General features: G+C 43.6%; 1 protein-coding gene and 1 pseudogene across 1 annotated transcript in view; both read right to left on the bottom strand.

Annotated features, from left to right (window-relative positions):
- The window catches only part of GRAMD2B (GRAM domain containing 2B), a 125,154-nt gene extending 116,794 nt beyond the window's left edge, over positions 1 to 8,360 (bottom strand). The window contains exon 1 of the mRNA XM_066382119.1: positions 8,212 to 8,360. Within this exon, the coding sequence (XP_066238216.1) occupies positions 8,212 to 8,336 (125 nt within the window). The 5' untranslated portion in view covers positions 8,337 to 8,360. The remainder of the gene's footprint in view (positions 1 to 8,211) is intronic.
- A 3,698-nt stretch (positions 8,361 to 12,058) lies between these two features.
- Positions 12,059 to 14,536, bottom strand: LOC136404298 (lysine--tRNA ligase-like; annotated as a pseudogene).
- Positions 14,537 to 15,266: the final 730 nt, after the last annotated feature.

Below are 15,266 nucleotides of genomic sequence, written 5' to 3'. Positions count from 1 at the left end.
TTATTAGTTACTAATTAATTACTAATTAATATTCTAAGCACATAGTACTGCCATTTGGGCAAAGAAGCATATGGTCTGGTGTAATTACCTGGAGATTCAGACTTTGTCACGAAATAGTCGTATGTGGAAACCCAGTGTCTGGGTATAATGTGAATGTTCCCATAACCCTGGAGTGGGCAATGGGACGTTGTGATTAAGAGTGGGGGCTTGAGGGTCAGGTTGCTTGGATTGGAAGGGTGGCTGCATTGTTTCATTGCTGTTCCTTTAGAAAGGTACTTAACTCTTCCAAGCCTCTGCACAAATGGTAATGGTAATATATAGTATCTCCCTTAAAAGGCCACCGTGAGGACTTGATGACATGTCAAATTTAAGCACGAAGCCTGCACAGAGTAAGCATTCAGAAAATATGACGGATGGGGAGGAGGAGGAAGATTATGATCTGAACTGGTTATAGTTTGACTAAAGTTGAATGAAGTCTTTTTATGATGTAATTGAAAGATATGATTTCCTTTCTGAATGTGACATCAGCCATGTGCCTGCATGAGGCTTGCGGAAGACCTAATCTCAGAGGGAGCGCGATGGTAACAATTTAGGCCCATGGAATGTTGACATTGGTGTTAATGCCCCCGCCAAGCAGCCTAGAATATTCCAGTCTAACTAACGGGCTAGATCATATCCACAATCCCTTCCTTTCACTCAAGCTCCTTCACTCTGTGATTTCCAATAGAGATTGGAGAGGAGGGTCATTCCTCCCCTAAAGTAATGATCCCTTCTCTGAGGGAATGCGGAGAGACCACTTGGTTCTTTTGACAGAAAATATTAGCATATGCATCAGTTGGTGACTTTAGAGGAAGTTGAACCTCCAGAAAGATTAGAAAGTTGATCCTGGCCCTGGCCGGTTGGCTCAGTGGTAAAGCGTCGGCCTGGCGTGCAGGAGTCCCGGGTTCGATCCCCGGTCAGGGCACACAGGAGAAGTGCCCATCTGCTTCTCCACCCCTCCCCCTCTCCTTCCTCTCTGTCTCTCTCTTCCCCTCCTGCAGCCAAGGCTCCACTGGAGCAAAGTTTGCCCGGGCGCTGAGGATGGCTCTATGGCCTCTGCCTCAGGTGCTAAAATGGCTCTGATTGCGGCAGAGCGACGCCCCAAGATGGGCAGAGCATCGCTCCCTGGTGGGCATGCCGGGTGAATCCTGGTCGGGCGCATGCAGGAGTCTGTCTGACTGCCTCCCCGTTTCCAGCTTTGGAAAAAAAAAAAAAAAGAAAGTTGATCCTGCAGTTTTAGTAACTGTGACAATATCAGACGTAAGGCAGTCTTTCTTTTTGTGTATTTGGTCTTTGTGATGTAAGGGAAAGAAATGTCAAGACCCATGGACCTATTCTAGCCCTGCAACTCACTTGGGCAAGTCTTTTTACTGCTCTCAATTGCATTTGCTTAAATTTATGAAATGAATCGAGAGAGTTGATTTTAAACATTATTTCTGTGCAAATTTCTCTCTATTGGTATATTTATTATTTAAACAGTAGTGTTCTGGTAAACCTGTTTTCTAGGGTGGGAGAAGATCTGGTATGTAGTATTTGCCAATTTCCAGAGTGAAGATACTCCCAGCATAGCTGATTTTAAGCTACTGACGTGATGCCCTGAACATGACTTTGAGAAGAGATGCTGATAATTAGCTCTTTTGAGCCAGCATGAGCTGACTCCCTCACACCACTGTAAACATTTGAACACCCAACTTCAACGTTTGGTAAAACATATAAATTTGTCCTAGAATTACCAGATATCAATGTGTTCTTTGATTTAAAGAGCATTATATTCTGACAAATTGCATAGTAGTTATTGTATAATCTGCCTTTGTTTGATTTTTATACAAATTGGCAGTTCTTTCCAGAGAAATATTTATGAATATCATGTGATTTTTAATGTTCCCATGAGGAATTTTCTTTGTATTTTTTTTTTTATTTTGGTAAAATATACACAGTTCACTGGCATTAAATGCATTTCTAATGTTGTGCCATAAACTTTTTAACATACACCTTTTGTTTATAAAACAAAATGCACAAAATATGAAGAATAAAATTACAAAATTATCTGTAATTCTGAGCCTACAGATATAACCACAATGAACGTTTTAGCATTCTCAAAATTATGTTTTACTCTAAAGGACTGACAAAATAGTTCTGCAATTCTGAATCTATATCCAACATTTACTAAATAGATTTTTATTATTTCCAAGGGGCCCTACCATTCCAAGTGAGGAAGAAAGACACAATTTTCTATTCTTTTTCCCCCTTGGGGAGTCCAGGCACCAGAGTAGTGGACAGAAAACCAAAAAAGACATTTGGAGAAATCCATGAAACAGGATTGAGGAAGATTTGTTTGAAAGCAAACATAACATTGGCCAAGATGATTTCAAGATTAGTCTAGGAACTAGGTGGTAGATGGTGAAACTTTAAAACCAATAGGGACCCTATGAAACATCTGTTATAGTTACTTCATGTCATAGATCTATTGTTTGTGCCCAATTCAGGTGCTCTATCAAAGGTCACAAGAATAAGAAGTATTAGAGCTGGGACTGCCCTTTTTTCTCTCTGCTCCGGGCTTGCTAACCTGGCTCCTGTTCACACCAGGCAGAGTCCCCTTTCCTCAACTCAGGGAAGAATAGAAACATGCCGGGACTCCCAGCACTAGCCCCCTGCCCCCGTGTTTAATACAGGACAAGAGAGGGACACAGTCACATACTCTACAATCTTTTGTTTACTACTAGTATTGTGTGAAGTAACAAAAATTTATTTTTACACTTAGGTTTTAACTTTCTTAGGCTCTCTCTTGAATAACAATATTTTAAAATTTCCCCAGTTCTCTGAATTTTAGGGATTCTCCCCATATTTTGCTATTGGATTCCAGGTCCAGTTCATATTTTACTTAAAAACACAGACTCTGTGAATACTTATACTGCCCGCCACTAAATAGCTTTGGTTTTCCAATCTGTAAAATGGGGGAAATAATAGATGTACCTAATAGGTTTGTTGGGAAAGCAAAGTAGTTAATACTTATAAAGACTTTGAATATTTCCTAGCACATAATAAGCACTCAGGAGGTGGTATCATTACCAGCATTTATAATAATATCATAGGGTCTTATTTAAAATAACTGTTTTTGAAGGTTTAAAAAAAATCTTAAAATATTTACATAACATAAAGCCTACCTGTTTAAAGTGTATAATTTAATGGTTTTTAGTATATTTTTTCAGAGTTACATAGCCACCATCATCTAATTTTAGATAATTTTCTCTCTTTTTTTTTTACATATTTCTCTTTTATTCTTTTGCAAGAATATTGAAGTTCGACCCCCTTAGAAAATTCAAGAAAATTTTATTTTTTAATTACATTTTACATTCAATATTATTTTGTATTAGTTTCAGGTGTACAGCTTAGTAGTTAAACAATCATATACTTAACAAAATTGTCACGACATTTCAAGTACCTACCTGGCACCATGCATAATTATTACAATAATATTATTGGCTGTATTTCCTATGCTATACTTTAAATCCCTATTTTCTGGCTATTAATTTGTAGTTATTCTGGAACATTTTCACCACTCTAAAAAGAAACCTTGTCTCTCCATTAGGAGTTACTCTTCATCTTTCCTACATCTCCCTCTTCTGCACTAAGGAACCACTGATCTACTAATGTGCCCTTTGTCTCTATAGAGGAGACACATTCCATGTCTTCTCTATAGAGGAGAAAGTACTTATTCTAGACATTTCATATAAATGGAATCATAGTATATGGGATCTTTTGTGACTGGCTTCTTTCACTTAGCACACTTTCAAGTTTTAGCCACGTTGTAGCATGTATCAGTGCTTCATCCATTTTATGACTAAATAATATTTCATTGTATGGGTATGCCACATTTTATCTGTTTTTTAGTTGATGAATATTTAGATACTATGAATAATGCTAATATGGAAGTTTGTATACAAGTTCTGTGTGGACATAAATTTTAATAATTTTGGTTATATAACTAGAAATGAAATTGCTCTTTTTAACTTTTTGAGAAATTGCCATACTGTTTTCCAAAGTTACCACAACATTTTACATTCCAACTAAACCAACCAGCAATGATGAGGGTTCCAAATTCTGCATATATTTGTCAATGCTTACTTTTTTCTTTTTGATTATAGCAATTTTAGTGGCTAGACTGGTACTTCATTCTGCATTTAATTTGCATTTTTCTAATATTGATTATATTGAGCATCTTTTCTGTGCTTATAGACCATTTATATATCTTTTGGAGAAAAATCTATTCAAGTCCTTTGCCCATTTTCAAACTGGATTATTCGTCTTTTTTATCAAGTTGTGTCCTTTACATATTTTGAATACAAGTTCCTTATCAGATATTTGATTTCCAAATACTCTCTCCCATTCTTTGGGTTGTCTCTTTACTTTTTAATGGTGTGTTTTGAAGCATAATTTTTAAATTTTAATAATGCCTAATTTATCAGTCTTCTCTTTTATATGTGCTTGTGTGTTGTACCTAAGAAATAATTGCCTAACCCAAGGTCATGAAGATTTACTCTTATGGTTTTAAGAATTTTATAGTGTTAGCATTTACATCAGTGTAAGGTCTCTGATCCACTCTGAGTGATATTCTTGTGTGTGGTGTGAGGTAGGGGCCCAACTTTCTTTTTTGCACATTGTCCTGGCACTGCACTCTTTTACTAGCTTTCCAGGTGCTATTGTTGAAAAGGCTATTCATTCCCATTGAGTTGTCTTATCCCCTTTGTTGAAAATGAATTGACTGGCCCTGGCCGGTTGGCTCAGTGGTGGAGCGTTGGCCTGGCGTGCGGGGGACCCGGGTTCGATTCCCGGCCAGGGCACACGGGAGAAGTGCCCATTTGCTTCTCCACCCCACCCCCTCCTTCCTCTCTGTCTCTCTCTTCCCCTCCCGCAGCCAGGGCTCCATTGGAGCAAGGATGGCCCGGGCGCTGGGGATGGTTCCTTGGCCTCTGCCCCAGGCGCTAGAGTGGCTCTGGTCGCGGCAGAGCGATGCCCCGGAGGGGCAGAGCATCGCCCCCTGGTGGGCAGAGCGTCGCCCCTGGTGGGCGTGCTGGGTGGATCCCGGTGGGGCTCATGCGGGGGAGTCTGTCTGACTGTCTCTCCCCGTTTCCAGCTTCAGAAAAATACAAAAAAAAAAAAATACAAAAAAAAAAAAAAGAAAATGAATTGACTATAAATGTTAGGATTTATTTCTAACTAATTATTTTAAACAATATAATTAGAAACTTATTACAATTGATGAGTTTGATCATCGCTGTTCCTTTTGAAGACATGTGTTTTTAGTCTTACCTATACATGTCTACGTAAGTCCACAGCCAAGATTTTTAGTATTTTCCCTTTTTCCTTCTGGTAATCCTGAAAGCACATTTTTTATGTGGTTATTGCTTCTGTTTGTAATGATGGTAATAACAAAGAATACTAATAATGATAATTCTTTTAAAATCTTTAGGCATGCAGAAAAGCATGAACTTCATCTCTTTTTTTTTTTTTTTTTTGTGACAGAGAGAGACAGAGAGAGGGACCCACAGGGATGGATAGACAGGAAGGGAGAGAGATGAGAAGTGTTAATTCTTTGTTGTGGCACCTTAGTTGTTTATTGATTGCTTTCTCATATGTGCCTTAATGGGGGCTGGGGGGGGGCTACTGCAGAGCGAGTGACCCCTTGTTCAAGCCAGTAACCTTGGGCTCAAGCCAGTGATCATGGGGTCATGTCTATGATCCCAGCTCAAGCCAGCAATCCCAAACTCAAGCTGGTGAGCCCATGCTCAAGCCGGTGACCTTGGGGCTTTAAATCTGGGTCCTCTGTGACCTTGGGGCTTTAAATCTGGGTCCTCTGTGTTCCAGTCTGACACTTTATCCACTGCACCCCCCCCCCCCCCAATCAGGTTGAACTTCACCTCTTTTTTTTTTTTTTTTGTATTTTTCTGAAGCTGGAAACGGGGAGAGACAGTCAGACAGACTCCCGCATGCGCCGGACCGGGATCCACCCGGCACACCCACCAGGGGCGTCGCTCTGCCCACCAGGGGGCGATGCTCTGCCCCTCCGGGGTGTTGCTCTGCCGCAACCAGAGCCACTCTAGCGCCTGGGGCAGAGGCCAAGGAGCCATCCCCAGCGCCCGGGCCATCTTTGCTTCAATGGAGTCTTGGCTGTGGGAGGGGAAGAGAGAGACAGAGAGGAAGGAGAGGGGGAGGGGTGGAGAAGCAAATGGGCGCTTCTTCTATGTGCCTTGGCCGGGAATCGAACCCTGGTCCCCCGCACGCCAGGCTGACGCTCTACCACTGAGCTAACCGGCCAGGGCCGAACTTCACCTCTTAAAGATAGACAAAATGAAAGAGTTCATATACTAATATGTTTCCATGTTACTGTTAATTATATTTCTTCAATTTAGCGATCATCCTGCAATTTTTTTTAAAGAAGTGAGTGATAGTGAGACTGGGCTGAATTTAGAAGAGGTAACTGAGATGGTGCTGTCTGTGATGGTTTAGACTTGAGAATTTAGCTCATAGTTTCTTTTAAGGTGTGAGTCAGGTCAAAAGCATGCAATTTATGGAAGAAAAAATGTGCATGTCCAATAACCAAAAAATATTCTCTACCAGTTATTGAAAAATGAAGAAATGACTCAATCGGATAACAAGTTGGACAAGTTTTTTACAGGTCATTTTTGATGCAATGCTGGAAATGATTCCATAAAGAAGTTAGCCTCATTTTGCAGAAAAGAAGTCTGAGACGCATGGAGAACCTAATGAACTGGCCCCATGTCTCCCAGTTTGTGAGTGATCAAGTCCTCCCGAGCCACAGTGAGGTTTGCCCAGACAGTACAGATGTTATTCTGAGATTTCTGATAGAGCAGAGTTTAAGTTCTACACCTGCCCTATGCACTTGTGAAAACTCTATAGAGTTGGGTGGGGTTTGGTGATTGGGGCTGAGCCATCGTAGGAACTTCAGAGATGTAGACCGCTTCTCTGAGAGGCTGAGCTCCAGTGTTTCTTATTAGATGTTCGGGGAGGGAGATAAAGAGTGGAAGGGAACTTTATTTACTTCTCCTAACAATGTTGGGAAATAGGTATCTTTCTCATCACTCTGGAGATAAGAACACCGAAGTTGACTCCTGATCGTCTCTTTTCCTAGTCCCCACATTTGGTTCAACAGTTGCAGAGCTGGATTCCAGGGCAGGTCTGCAGAATCCAAAGCCCCGTGTCTGTCCAGTCTTATACACAGTCTCTCACTAAAAGAAACAGAGCACATGGTTTCCAGTCCCCTCAGGCTATTTCCATTTTATCTAATATGTTTTGTTCCCATCAAGCCCCCTGCACAGTGTCTGTCCTCACGGTGTTCTTGTGAACACGTGACGATGCCTTCACATGTCTTTCTGGAGGCTTTCTCTTTACTGCCCCTGCTCTGGGCTGAGTTAAATAACCTTCCTCTAGAATTCTGTCCTTTGAAGATAGGATTCTGTGAGGGATACTTAAGCAATTGTAGTTGAAATTCTAGAAGAATTGAAAAACAAAACACTTCTCGATGGACTTGGTACTCTGCTAGTAGTTGTATAAGCTTTACATGAGAAAACAAAGCAAAAGCTGAAAAACCAAGAGCCTAACCCATAGTGTCTGTTTACAAGGAAGTCAAAAGAAATTTAACCTAAAACCAAACCTATCTTTCTAGATTAAGAGGAACTTAAAACCAGAGCTAACAGAGTCGACACGGCAAGTGGGACAATGCAAGTGTGTCCCAATCTCATTTTCCCGTAACTGGGAAATACCGAGCTCTCTGAGAGGATTGAGTCCTAGATTGCAGCCACGCTTTCCGTTGCTCGTCGCCTCCCTCTGTGTGAGTTCCCTTTCTCCGGCTTTCTCCATGACATGAAAAACCTCAAACTCTGCTCGTTCTTCTAGGCAATAAACTTCTAAGCAAACGCACCGTGTCAGGTTCCAGAGTACAGGAAAGCAAGCGGGACCACTCCTGTTTTTTGCTCAAGTTCTTGCTCAAGCCCTTGTTGCTGGTAAACAAGGAACATACCCCTACTTGGCAACCAAGAACCTCCTCGCTGGGGAGACTTTCTGTCCCTGAGATACCAGAAAGACCTTTATATAGCAAAGAGGCAGCGCGCTATCCTCAACTGGTTTTTCCCAGGTCTGAGACCTGTCACTTACGGTTTCAGGTCAGCATCCATTTTCACTTTCTTCCCCTGGAGCTTAATCTTCCAGGGCATGAACTGTGCTTGGAAAGCCTGCTGGGTGCTCCTCTTTGTTGGCAGGGACTGCTGTTTTCTCCACATCTTCTGGAGGCCAGCTGATCTTCCAGACACTCTGGGGAGTACCAGGAAGTTAAGTTGACTCCTGATCTGGTCAGTGACAGCCCTTTCAGCCAGTGGCCTGCTACTCTGAAGATTTCTTTTCTGAGTCTGCTCAGAGGGACGGGATCAACCACACCTGAAACCCACATCTGTGGTCAGCAAATAACCACAGAGCCATTCCGTGTGACTCCTGAGATAATATTACCTTCTTGCCTCAAGAACTTTACTTTATCTTAAGGCTGATGTGGGGTCACTTTCACTGACCCCTTCCCATGGTGACCTATGTGTCACTGCAACCCTGGTGACTTTCTTCACTTTAGAAGGCAGAGTATATGCTACCTCAAAGGTTCCATCCTAGTTCTCCTGAAATGGTCTTCAGTTTACTCCTTTAAGTTCATGACTATACATTATTCAAGTTAAACATACCTAACACAACAACTTTGATATTCATTGTTAAATGATATTATCAATTGATCACCCATGTCTCATCTGTGCTTTCTGTAATCAGAATATGCCTTTCTTTGACAACATATTATGTATTTATCATGGTTCTTTCCTCACTGTGGGGCCTCACTAATTATTTACTGATGATCAACCTGTCATGCTAGAAGGTAAATTCACTAGGAAGTTGATCTTTTTCAATTCTCTTTCTTTATAGCTGTTCCATCATGTCACTAATGCAAATACAAAAGTTGCTTATTCATTAAAAGAATAAAGATATTAAAGAAAATTTTTTTAACACAAATCATACAAAAATCTAACTAGCTGAACTCAAATGATTAAATATTTTAAAGTATTTAATTAATTTAAATTTAAAACCATTGCAAAATGAAACATATGTAAGGAAATGATTTGCTTGCATAGGAAATACTAGGATAAAGATTTACCAGTGAGAAGAAAGAGTACAGTTTGCTTGAGGTCAAGACTAGATAATAGAACAAGAGATTTCCATGCATGAGATTATTAGGAAAGCTAATAACTTTCATTCTCTATCTTCCCTTTCCTACTCTTTCGGTCAAAATTTGCTCTTCCGTCCTGTGTCAGATTGAAGGCATTGCTGCTGTCAATTCATTCAATGGCCTCTATGTATCCACACCTTTTGCCTGACAACTTTGTAGTCTCTGCTTCCTCTAACCTGGGCTGGCCTTGTGACTTGCTTTGGCCCATACAATGTGGTAAATTAATACAACAGTGCTAAGTCTAGACCTCAAAAAGCTTTGCATGTCTTCCTCTCTGGCTTCTCTGTGGTCACCATGACAACATGCATGGACAAGGGGCATGTCGCCTGTGAGACCACACAGAACAGCGTTGAGTCATTCCGTCTATCCTAGACCACTCAACTCTCAGCTGACTTGCCATTTGACCACAGGCACATGATGGAACCCAAGCAACATCTAATTGGTCTTGGTCAGAGGAACTACTTGCCATCCTGTAGACTCATAAGAAATAATACACAATTGTTTCAAACTCCTATGTTTTGAGATGGTTTTATTATGTAGCAATAGCTAACTGCTTTAGATCCTATATTCATATTACTAATAGGATAAGCTTCTCCTAGGGAAAATTACATTTGAACTGTTGTCAATGGCTTGAGCTAAATGAATGGAACTTTGAGAGTGTCGTGAATTTTAGTAAGTGGTCAGGGGGAACTTAGGGAATGTGGTGGATCTTCCTGGGAGAATAGCCCAATATGTATAAGAGGGCTGTTATCATAAGAAATAAGGAAGAGGCCCTGGCCGGTTGGCTCAGTGGTAGAGCGTAGGCCTGGCGTGCAGAAGTCCCGGGTTCAATTCCCAGCCAGGGCACACAGGAGAAGCGCTCATCTGCTTCTCCACCCCCCCCCCTCTCCTTCCTCTCTGTCTCTCTCTTCCCCTCCCGCAGCCAAGGCTCCATTGGAGCAAAGATGGTCCGAGCGCTGGGGATGGCTCCTTGGCCTCTGCCCCAGGCGTTAGAGTGGCTCTGATCGCAACAGAGCGATGCCCCGGAGGGGCAGAGCATCGCCCCCTGGTAGGCAGAGCGTTGCCCCCTGGTGGGCGTGCCGGGTAGATCCCGGTCGGGCGCATGCGGGAGTCTGTCTGACTGTCTCTCCCCGTTTCAAGCTTCAGAAAAAAAAAAAAAAAAAAAAAAGAAATAAGGAAGAGTAGTGGTAGTCTAAGGTAGATGATGTCTATTAAAGAACTCAAGATAGTATTTGGTAGACCTACAAACTATTGCCACGGCATCCCTACCCCCCTTCCTTCCAGCCCCGCCTTAAGTCCTCCCGCTCCCCGTCTTACCCTCCCCACACAAAGCTTAGAAGCAGTACCTACCGCTCACTCTTCTCAGGCCTGTAATGGAAGTCCTTCTTCTTCTCACCCCTCTATTGACTGCACTCCGGGTTTTTGTATGGAGGGGATAGCACACCTTTTGTGTAAAGACAAAGCTGGCTTCCGAGTCTGACTCATGTCTAACGTGTTAGGAGCCTCGAACGTGCTAAGGGTGTAGTGTCTGCATTTTCCAGTTTCTTCTCTGAAGAATGGTGATGAGGAAAGGCCCTCAGCAAAGCTCTTTTCTTCCTCTCTGCGGATTAACCTTATAGTTGAAGAAAGAAGTTAGGCAGAATCAGAAGCTATTGTTTTTAAGAAAGTTAGGCCGAGGTTCTTCTGATCACTGGTAAAAATGCTCTCTGCTGATTTAGAAACTTTGAGTTATGGGTCACAGAGTTAGTAAATATTAACCCTCACCCTCCTTTTACTGCCCTTATTATTAACAGCCAGAGAAATGAAAGTTCAGAAACTTTGCATGATGTGGACAGATCCAAAGTCACACATATGTTCGGAGACAAAGTCATAAATATAATCCAGTTTAATCATCTTATTTGTGCCTGATAAAACAAAACAACTCACTTCCCACTCTGAATTAGGGATATGTAACACAGTCATTAGTTTGGCAACTTTTTATAAATCCTATGGGTACTACTTCAGGCAAATAAAGGAACTTAGGCCTTCTATAGGCATTTCATTAACCTGAAGGCCTACTAAGGACACTTATAAACTCAGCTTGTGTCACCTCTACAATCAGGAGCCCAGATGATCTTTAAAAAAATTTTTTTAGGGCCCTGGTTGGTTGACTCAGTGGTAGATCATCAGCTCAGCATGTGGATGTCCTGGGTTTGACTTTTGGCCAGGGCACACAGGAGAAGTGAACATCTGCTTCTCCACCCTTCCCCCTTCTCCTTCTTTCTCTCTTTCTCTCCAACAACCATGGCTCAGATTAGTTCAATGGAGTTGGCTTGAGTGGGCACTGAGGATGACTCCTGGAGCCTCCACCTCAGGCACTAAAAATAGCTTGGTCGTCAAGCAACTAGCAACAGAGGGTTGGGGGGAGGGAAGAGGGGCAGGTGGGCAGAACATTCCTTGGGAAGGGACTTCCTGGTGGATCCTGGTCGGGGTGCATTTGGGAGTCTGTCTCTCTGTCTCCCCTCCTCTCACTTTAAAAAAAACAACAACTTTTTTTTAGACTGTGTTACTTTTCTCATGGAAACCTTCCAATGATTGCCTATTTCACAAAAAAAGAAAATCTAAATTGCAATCTGTGCTCCAGGTCTCTGTTCATCCTGCCAACTTTGTCTGGCTGATGCTTCCCTGTGTTGGCTCTACAAGAAAAGAATTCCCTCGCAGTCCTTGATCTTTTGCAGAAGCACCAAGATGCGAGTAACGTGACTATCAATTATTTTCTAGACAGAAGTGCCAGCTATTGTGCTTCCCAATGTAGCAGCAGTTTTCCTTCTTGCCTTCAGGTTTCATGGCAGGAAACAGAAGTACTTCCTTGATGTTATTGGAGTCTGTGAGAAAGGTGGTGACTCAGCTGATGCCTGTACCCCAGAAAGCTGTAGGGGACAGCGGGTATTCCAGGGTGGTATAGAAGTTTTCATCTATGAACATGGCCTCCTTGTTGCCAGTGGCCTGGGCCTATTCTTTGAGAAGCTGCTATTTCCACATGGGCTAATTCAGCTTGGTGCAGTCATAGCGTACTTCCTTCTTCATGACAAAGGGATCAGTCAGACCCTCTTTAGAGCAGTGCCACTGGGCCAAAGGGCTCATTATCTGTGGGTGATCACAGATAAATGCAGTACTGATGATGTCACTTCCAGGAACTCCTCAACAAGTTTATCAAGGAGCCTGGCTGTGGTCTGAGGTGGAGGGCATTCAACAGCTTTTGGCACACAGATATCATCGAGAGTTTTGCAAGTTTCGTCAGTTTTGAAGAAGTTAGTGTCTGGCAACTTCACCCCAGGGCTTTTTCAAGCTCTTCTACCATGCTGATTTTCTGAAAGGGTAGGGTGAGGTCAATCTCATAGGGTTGGCCATCTGGGTGGTAGGTGACCTTGGAACCACCTGCAATGTGCTTTACCATCCCTGAAATCATCTCTGTGATTCCCGTGAGATTGTGATAGTCTACGCAGGCCATGTAGAACTCACAGGTGGCAAACTCAAGATTGTGAGTCAAATCAATTCCTTCATTCTGGAACTGGCATCCAGTTTCATAAACCCAGTCAATGCCACCAACCACCAGCTTTTTTTTTTTTTTTTTTTAAATTTATTTTATTTTATTTTATTTTACAGAGACAGAGAGAGAGTCAGAGAGAGGGATAGACAGGGACAGACAGACAGGAACAGAGAGATGAGAAGCATCAATCATTAGTTTTTTTTTTTTTTTTTTTTCATTTTTCTGAAGCTGGAAACAGGGAGAGACAGTCAGACAGACTCCCGCATGCGCCCGACCGGGATCCACCCGGCACGCCCACCATGGGGCGACGCTCTGCCCGCCAGGGGGCGATGCTCTGCCCATCCTGGGCGTCGCCATGTTGCGACTAGAGCCACTCCAGCGCCTGAGGCAGAGGCCACAGAGCCATCCCCAGCGCCCGGGCCATCTTTGCTCCAATGGAGCCTTGGCTGCAGGAGGGGAAGAGAGAGACAGAGAGGAAAGCGCGGCGGAGGGGTGGAGAAGCAAATGGGCGCTTCTCCTGTGTGCCCTGGCCGGGAATCGAACCCGGGTCCTCCGCACGCTAGGCCGACGCTCTACCGCTGAGCCAACCGGCCAGGGCCAATCATTAGTTTTTCATTGCGTGTTCTGACACCTTAGTTGTTCATTGATTGCCTTCTCATACGTGCCTTGACCACGGGCCTTCAGCAGACCGAGTAACCCCTCGCTCAAGCTGGCGACCTCGGGGTCTCGAACCTGGGTCTTCCACATCCCAGTCCGACACTCTATCCACTGCGCCACTGCCCAGTCAGGCCAACCACCAGCTTTTTATGGTAGAGTTCTGGAGCAGTTCTCATGTTCTCATATATAAACTCATGTGCAGCTCATTGTGGTAGGCGGTAAAAGGCTTGGCCACAGCTCTCACGGGATGATGTTCGTCATGGTGTTTCAGTCTCTAGGAATCCCAACTCATCTAAGAAACGTATTTTTAATATGGTGATTTTAGAGTGAATGATAAGTTTCTACTTCACAAAGTCATTCAGGATCAAGTCCAAGTATCTCTGATGATATTGTGTTTCCTTGTCTTTGACTCCAAAGTGAAGATGAAGTAACATATGCAAGCAAGGAGGCAGCAGTGTCATCTCATAAGGAATGATGCTCAGCTCGCCCTTTTTGGTTTTCCCAGGATTCCCCTGAACTCCAATTATGTCTCCCACACATTCTTCTGGTTAGTAATTCCTGGAATTGGCCATGACTTGCAACTTGAGCCCCTCTCCTCATAGGTCAGAAAAGATGAGCTTTCCCCAGAAGCTCTTTGGCACGGATCCCACCTGTCACCTTTAAGGTGATGTCCCTCAGGCAGTCCCCAGGCTGTAGGTGACTGTATTCTTGGATGAAGTGGGTGAGTGAGAGGTCACATGGAACTTGTGTGGGTGCGAGTCTTCCCCGCTGACCTTTGGTTGGTGGACTGCTCGGCTGCGGACCTTACAGTATTGGTTTGGGTCCAGGCTCTGCTCCCTGGCACACACGTCGCTGTCAGTGGTGTGGCTGGCGGCAGCAGCGCTGGCTTGGCTTAGTTGTTTCTCACTGATCTCTTTCTGCTTGGCCTCCTTCTCCACTACTTTTTTTCTCAGTTCCCAGGGTCTCTGTAGCTCATTTTTGCCCAGTGTCAGCTGACTGCTGTCTGTGTTCACCGCAGGCCCCTGCACTGCAGCCATCTCTCCGCAGGGCCTGTCCTGAAGGGTCTATGCCAGGGGTCCCCAAACTTTTTTCACAGGGGGCCAGTTCACTGTCCCTCAGACCACTGGAGGGCCGGACTATAAAAAAAACTATGAACAAATCCCTATGCACACTGCACATATCTTATTTTAAAGTAAAAAACCAAAATGGGAACAAATACAATATTTAAAATAAAGAACAGGTTAAATTTAAATCAACAAACTGACCAGTATTTCAATGGGAACTATGCTCCTCTCACTGACCACCAATGAAAGAGGTGCCCTTCCAGAAGTGTGGCAGGGGCCGGATAAATGGCCTCAGGGGCCGCATGCGACCCGTGGGCCATAGTTTGGGGACCCCTGGTCTATGCTTTATTTTAAAAAAGAACAGTTGGCCTGGCTGGTTGGCGCAGTGGATTGAGCTTCAGCCTGTCGTGTGGACGTCCTGGGTTTGATCCCTGGTCGGGGCACACAAGAGAAGCAACCATCTGCTTCTCTCTCCATCCCTTTCCCCTTTTCTCTCTCTTCCCCTCTCGTAGCCAGTGGCTCAGTTGGTTCCAGCATGGGCCCTGGGTGCTGAGGACAGCTTGGCTGATTTGAGCATAAGCCCCAGACAGGGGTTGCTGGGTGGATGCAGCAACCTGTTGGGGTACATGCAGGAGTCTGTCTCTCTATCACTCCTCCTCTCAGTTAAAAAAAAAACAAAAAAGAGTTGTGTTGGTCAACTAAG

This window comes from Saccopteryx leptura, chromosome 4, assembly GCF_036850995.1.
Source record: "Saccopteryx leptura isolate mSacLep1 chromosome 4, mSacLep1_pri_phased_curated, whole genome shotgun sequence".
In the NCBI taxonomy this organism is placed as follows: Eukaryota; Metazoa; Chordata; class Mammalia; order Chiroptera; family Emballonuridae; genus Saccopteryx; species Saccopteryx leptura.
The sequence above is the reverse complement of the archived record's forward strand: the minus strand, read 5'-3'. Positions and strand labels throughout refer to the sequence as shown.